Source organism: Thamnophis sirtalis, unplaced genomic scaffold (genome assembly GCF_051295495.1).
Source record: "Thamnophis sirtalis isolate CommonGarterSnake01/CBP01778 unplaced genomic scaffold, rThaSir2_p1.2 scaffold_4, whole genome shotgun sequence".
Lineage (NCBI taxonomy): Eukaryota > Metazoa > Chordata > Lepidosauria > Squamata > Natricidae > Thamnophis > Thamnophis sirtalis.
In genome coordinates this window covers 119,723,104-119,729,937 of record NW_028261384.1, presented here as the reverse complement: position 1 = coordinate 119,729,937, position 6,834 = coordinate 119,723,104, and the positions used below count along the sequence as shown (strand labels likewise).

General features: G+C 40.9%; 1 protein-coding gene across 1 annotated transcript; it reads left to right on the top strand.

The window, feature by feature from the left end:
• Positions 1-322: 322 nt before the first annotated feature.
• On the top strand, positions 323-6,375 carry LOC106538457 (sulfotransferase 2B1). The gene is made up of 7 exons (XM_087713921.1): positions 323-443; positions 598-749; positions 1,422-1,630; positions 2,814-2,940; positions 4,820-4,914; positions 5,547-5,727; positions 5,838-6,375. Exons 2-7 carry the CDS (start codon positions 602-604, stop codon positions 5,975-5,977), a joined length of 900 nt encoding a protein of 299 aa, XP_087570047.1. The 5' UTR covers positions 323-443; positions 598-601; the 3' UTR covers positions 5,978-6,375.
• Positions 6,376-6,834: the final 459 nt, after the last annotated feature.

Genomic DNA, 6,834 nt, shown 5'->3' with positions numbered 1-6,834 from the left:
CTGTTGAATGCCTTGTTTTCCATTCCAGGGTTGGGGAACAAAACAATAACAACATTTTTTTCCAGTAATTGCATCAGTGGGAAAACATGTAGAATAATGTTATAAAAAGATGGTAGCAGTGCATATTTCTTCTGAGTCTGGACTTCACTTATTGCTTTTCTCTCTCTGTGTGTGTGCATGTGTGGAAGGCAGGGAAAACTCTGAATATATACATGTGTGACCTTAATTTCATTGTGCTGGCTCTCTTCTCTTTGCAAAGAACAAAGTCTCTTTTTATGAATTTCTGTCAATAGAAGCCAGGTGTTTTTTTGTTTGTTTTTTGTTCTGCACAGCCTGTGCCACAAAGAGGAGTGGCACGAAAGGAGGCTGGAAGGCAAGGAGGAGAGGAAAATAGGTTTGGTGGAGTTGGAGAAGCCGGGAGGCTAACGGTAGATTTTGAAGAGGTGAGAAGGAAAACTTCGGAACTGCATTATTCCTCTTTCCTGTGAATTCCACCAAGAGGGCTCCCCCCTTTCCAGGGACAGAGAGTTGAAAGGAGTTGAAATTTGGGCTTCTGTTTTTACTTCCTTTGTATCTCTCTCTTTCCTCCTTCCACAGAAACATGATGACCAAACGGATTGTCGAGTCTATTCAGTATGGAGGAGTGACTTTTCCCAGCATCGTGCATAGCGAAGAGAGTGTTTGCTACGCTCACAAGAGTTTTGAAGTGCGGGATAGTGATGTCTTCAACATTACGTACCCCAAATCCGGTGAGCCACACAAGTGCCTATCCGCTGCTTCCCTGCAATTTTGGGGTGAAGAAAATATATTAATTTATACTTTCATGGTTTGCTTTGACTCACTGTTCTCCAGTCTAGAGTATATGCCAAGGCACCATTTCATCTTTAGAAGTGGTGTGTGGACAAATAAAATTATAATAGCTAGAATGTTTTCCAGAAAAAAATACCAAAACTAACAGTGTTTGAAGTGTGTGAAATGAAAATCTTATAAGCACAAATGCCTTGTTGGAAAATTTAATTTTGGGTGTATGTCGGTACTATTTGCAGTTCTGTCCGTTGGTGAAGGGGGTTGTCTTAAAGCTATCAGACAGAAAGAAAAATAGGCACTTAAACACTAAGTATATTGCGTCCTCTGACTGTTTGTCTGTCCATCCTTCCAAATTTTTTTGTCAATCAAAACTAGTGACCAAGTTAATGGAAGTGCATGCAAGTGGGGAAACCCAAAATACTGAAATAATACCCAGGATTTTGTTTGCTTAGTGCTACTCCTTGTAAGTATGGTGGTTCCACAGGATCATTTCAGATCCTAAACCTGGGGATTTCTTCCACAGCTGCTACAAAAAGCTTTGGTAAATTCCTTCAGTGACACCCTGCAGATTCAAGGTAAAGTTGAAGTATAGAATCTTCTTGTCTTGTTTTCAGGAACAACTTGGATGCAAGAAATTCTTACTTTGATCTATAGCAATGGAGATCCCACATTCTCACAGTCAGTTCCTTGTTGGGAACGGGTGCCCTGGATTGAACACAAGACAGCAATGCAGTACTTGGAGAACCGGCCTGACCCTCGGCTCATTACCTCTCATTTGCCTGCAACAATCTTTCCAGAAAAGTTCTTCTCTTCGCAAGCTAAGGTGATTCCATTTGTCCGTATATCTAGCGGGCGTGCATATATAAAGGAAATATTGATTCATTATACAAGCCATGGACTGTTTAACAATGAATTCAGTTGTAGGATCCAATCTGAATTAGTCACCAGGACCAGAAGTTTAGCTTTTACATTCATGTTGCTCCGACCCTTTGGAACGAGCTCCCCGTGGAGGTTCGAACCCTCACCACCCTCCAGGCCTTCCGCAAAGCCCTTAAAACCTGGCTGTTTTGACAGGCCTGGGGCTAAAGAGTTTTTGCCCCCCTTCTCAATGGTATGGTTGTTGTGTGTTTTTAAATTTTGTATTGTTATGTCTCGTCTTTTTTATCCCCCTGTCTGTACCTCCTTCCCTGATTGAATTGTGAGCCGCCCTGAGTCCCCTTCGGGGAAAAGGGCGGCATATAAATGAAATCAATCAATCAAATCAATCAATCAATGTTGGAGCCCATTCTCAGGGAACTTCTTTTTTTCTTATTAAAATGTTTTTATTTTCCATTTTTCATTTTCATACACTCACATATATACTGTGCATAGCCGGGGCCATACAACATTAAACAATAATCACAGCAATTCCTCTTGTCAACAATACCCCCCAAAATAGAAACCCAATATACCTCTTCCACTCTCCATACACCTCTTTCTTCCGCCCCCCTCCAACTTTCTATCTTCCCTCCATCATTCCCTCAGGGAACCTCTTTGAACCACAATGTCTACACAGAGCGAAATTCCCTGAGGATGGGCTCCAGCAGGAGTTCAAGATTTCGAAAGGCTAAAACCTGTGGTCCCGGTGACCGACCCAGATTGCATCCTACCACATTATCCCGGGACAGGTATATTTGCCTTCATTTGTGAATTCAATTGTGTCTTCAGTAAGGCACAATTATAATTATAGTTTACAACCATGATGGCTAACACACTATGTCAAAACCAAAGAAAACCCATTATGAATTAAAGTGATGGATGAATATTAATTACCTTGTGTATTAGAAAGTGTGCTTCCATTGGTCACTGCTAAGAAATCAGCCAGCAGTCAGAGATGGGGCATTGTGATAACTGGTAAGAGAAGTTGACATTTCCTCTTGGCCTCAACAAATTGCGCTTTGGGAAAGGACTGTGGGAAGAACCATTGAGATAAAGCCATTCCAACACTTGGAAACGATCTCTTCCAGGCTATTTACACTGTCCGTGACCCCAAGGATGTCTGTGTATCGCTCTACCATTATAGCAAGATGGCTTCATTTCTGGAGTACAGGGAGGATTTTGGAGAATTCATTGAGCTGTTTTCAGCAGGAAAAAGTATGTGGGTAGAGGTGGAAATTTATTCATGATTTATTCACTTAAGGCAGTAGAATCCCTAGTAGAAAGAGTCAGTGTCAGAAGTTCCTCCTTGACTGCAGTCTTCCTCCTTTTATTATTCTTGATGATCCATCTTTCCCTTTCACATGTACTGTTTGTTTGTTTGTTTGTTTGTTTGTTTATTGGATTTATATGCCGCCCTTCTCCCAAAGGACTCAGGGCGGCGTACAACATAAAAAACCACCACATATTACAAAAGTTAAAAAGGAAATTAAATAAAGTATCCCAAAACAAACCCAATTAATATTAACAATAAAAAATTTAAAAAATAGATTAAAATTAACAATTAAATTAATCATTTATTTTATTCTCAGGCCAGGCCGGCTTGCTGGAAAAGCCAACTTTTTACTATTTTAAGAGTAAACTTTTGGAGAGTTTAGTTAAGAGTAAACTTTTGCAAGTAAGCTTGCTGGAAAAGCCAACTTTTTACTATTTTAAGAGTAAACTTTTGGAGAGTTTAGTTAAGAGTAAACTTTTGCAAGTAAGCTTGCTGGAAAAGCCAACTTTTTACTATCTTATGAGCCATGGTGGTGCAGTGGTTAGAATGCAGTAGTGCAGGCTAACTCATTGCTCACTCCAGGAGTTCGATCCTGAGCAGCTCAAGGTTGACTTCCATCCTTCCAAGGTCAGTAAAATGAGGACCCAGATTGTTGGGGGGAAATAGGATGACTCTGTATACCACTTAGAGAGAGCTGTAAAGCACTGTGAAGTGGCATATAAGTCTAAATGCTGTTGCTGGTGGTATCTGAGCAAGTCTATTTTGGATGGACAACCAAGATCCCAGGTTAATCTTGAACCCCTGAAGTTACCACCAAACAAAAATAACTCAGAATTGATGATGCTATTTTGAGGTAGGAAATACACAAGAAATAATCTATAGTCTGAGTCTTAGACATTCTAATAATCTGAGTCCTAAAATGAATTAATGGTTTAAAAATGCTATAAAAAGAAATCAACCCCAGATCCAGAAAGAAATATGCCATTTCAGCTTTAGCCTTCAGTGTTCTACCCATTTTGTATTATACTCTTACTCTGAGATTCTCCTTAGATTCATCCTTAACCACCAACATCTTAGTCATCCATCAATCTTAGCCCCTTCATTATAACCCCTTTGCTGCCTTCATTCTTTATATAATGAAACACGAGTTGCTTATGCTATTTTTTTTTTGGTCATACAATTGACCCGCTTTTAACTGCCTCACAACTCACAGCGTTGACCTCTGGCATGTATAAAATGCAACTGATAAACCTGATTGCTTCTTTCTCTGTTCACTTGGGTCATGTTTTGTTTGACCTGGAACCAATTAAATTATGTCCTCTGATGAAGCAAAATTCCAGCCCTTTGCAGAATTCCCTTGTGTGTCAAATGTCTGTGGATGTCAACCCTGCACTAACAATCTGCTTTGTCTGTTAGATGATAACAAATGGATTCTGTCAGGTGAACTCTTGGCTCCTTGCTGTTTCCTTAGCATTCTTCCCTTTGGATGAGATGGTGTTTTTTGGTGACAAAGTTAATAGATCACTTGTCAGACATGTGTGGGCCTCATGGTCCTTCCCCCAAATGTCTTGGATTTTGGTTCCTTGTTACCTAGCCAGCATGGCCTGTGGAAAGGCACTGTGGGGATTATAATCCAAAACATCTGGAGGTGCAGTACCCTTTTGCTATGAACATTTGCTTAGAAACTAGTTTTGCTGGGATCAGTGGAATTCACTATTAAGTAAATGCATATAGGTTTCCAACTTCAGGATTATTTTGCTTACTATATTAAAATCTATGCAGTTACAAAAAAATGTTTTCCTTTTTATTTGCTTACCCCAGTTCTCTTTGGCACCTGGTTTGATCATGTCAAAAGTTGGTTGGCCTACAAAAATGAGAAAAAGTTTCTCCTTCTGGTCTATGATGAATTGCTAAAGGTAGATGTCTGTCTGTCTGTCTGTCTGTCTATTTGTCTATCTATCTATCTATCTATCTATCTATCTATCTATCTATCTATCTATCTATCTATCTATCTATCTATCTATCTATCTATCTATCTATCTATCTATCTATCTATCTATCTATCTATCTATCTACAGTACCTACCTACCTACCTACCTACCTACCTACCTACCTATCTATCTACAGTATGTACCTACCTACCTACCTACCTATCTACCTACTTACCTATAGTATCTGTCTGTCTGTCTGTCTGTCTGTCTGTCTGTCTGTCTATCTCTCTATCTATCTATCTATCTATCTATCTATCTATCTATCTATCTATCTCTATTCTTTATCATCTCTCTCTCTCTCTGCCCCTCTTCCTCTCTTCTGTCTGTCTGTCTATCCGTCCATCCATATCTCCCTCCTTCCCTCCCTCCCTCCTTCTCTCTCTCTCTCTCATTTCTTTCTCCCTCTTCCTATCTCTTGTCTGTCTTTCCATCCATCCACTCACCCACCCACCCATTTCATTTTCATTCTTTGTTGTCTCACTCCAATCCAGGAGTCATTTTGCCTTGAGGTCTTGACTTAAGAGATCTTGATTTTCCTCACGATCTTCTACCTTTAGGATCTACGTGGCAGTGTTCTTCGCATCTGTGAATTCCTAGGCAAGAATTTGGATCCTACTATGGTTGACTCAGTGGTGGAAAATGCTTCCTTTAGAGTGATGAAGAACAACAAGATGGTAAATTACACCCTGGTTCCTGAAGATTTGATGGATCAAAAGACCAGCACTTTCATCAGGAAAGGTAAAAAAAAAAAAAAAAAGCTTTGAGAAAATCTACAGTTCAAGGAATCTCCAAACATTGGTGCAGTAAAACACAGAGTGCCTCACCCTTTTCCTTCCCTTCCCTTGCAGGCATTTCTGGAGACTGGAAAACTCACTTTACTGAAGAGCAGAGTGCTGCTTTCTACCAGCTCTACCGGGAAAATATGAATGGTCTAGAGACCAAGTTTCCTTGGGATGAATTCCAGGTTGAAAAACATCAGGAAACGTGAGATTTTGGAGGGCAAAGGGTACTGCTGCAATCCAAAAATGCCAAACTTTACGAATCAAAATAATATATTTCATTCAAAATAGGTAGTCCTCAAATTATGACTGCAATCTGGATCAGGATGGCTGTCACTAACAGATACAATCATAAAGCACAACCTCACATGACCACATCATTTAGCGACAGCAATCCAGACCTAGTTATTGTTGTAACCCAAGATATGCAAGTTATTATGTGTAAAGCTTAACAAGTCCCAGGTTAGGAGTTAGCAGGTGCCACTGGGGGTGGGGTGGTGGGAGGCCCTGAAAGACCTGATACAGCCCATATGGGTGTAGAGTGTGCATGCATCATGTGTTGGGGGCACAAGAAGGCCAAAGAAAGAGGGTGTGGGGTGCAGGCAGGTGCATAGAGCTGAGGTGGCGCCGTGGTTAAATACAGCACTGCAGGCTACTTCAGCTGACTGCAGTTCAGCAGTTCGGCTGTTCAAATCTCACCGGCTCAGGGTTGACTCAGCCTTCCATCCTTCCGAGGTGGGTAAAATGAGGACCCGGATTGTTGTTGGGGGCAATATGCTGACTCTGTAAACCGCTTAGAGAGGGCTGAAAGCCCTATGAAGCGGTATATAAGTCTAACTATTGCTAACTATTGATATTGCATGTGTTGGTTCAGGGGACTATGGAAAGATGGTGTGGGGAATGTGAGTGTGTGCGATCACAGGGAAGCTGGAGAAAGGGCAGGCAATGGGGAAGTTGTGGAAAGAGGGTATGTGTAAATGAGCAGGATGAACAGGAAGGTGAAGTCAAACATGTCATCAGTTTTGAGTCATTGCACAACCATAAGATACCCAATCCCCCCGCCCCC

Excerpts from the sequence above, each read along its gene's own strand:
- LOC106538457 (XM_087713921.1), top strand. The coding sequence starts at position 602 with ATGATGACCAAACGGATTGTCGAGTCTATTCAGTATGGAGGAGTGACT. Across the intron at positions 750-1,421 it reads CATTACGTACCCCAAATCCG|GAACAACTTGGATGCAAGAA; the intron begins GTGAGCCACACA and ends TCTTGTTTTCAG. Across the intron at positions 4,915-5,546 it reads TCTATGATGAATTGCTAAAG|GATCTACGTGGCAGTGTTCT; the intron begins GTAGATGTCTGT and ends TTCTACCTTTAG.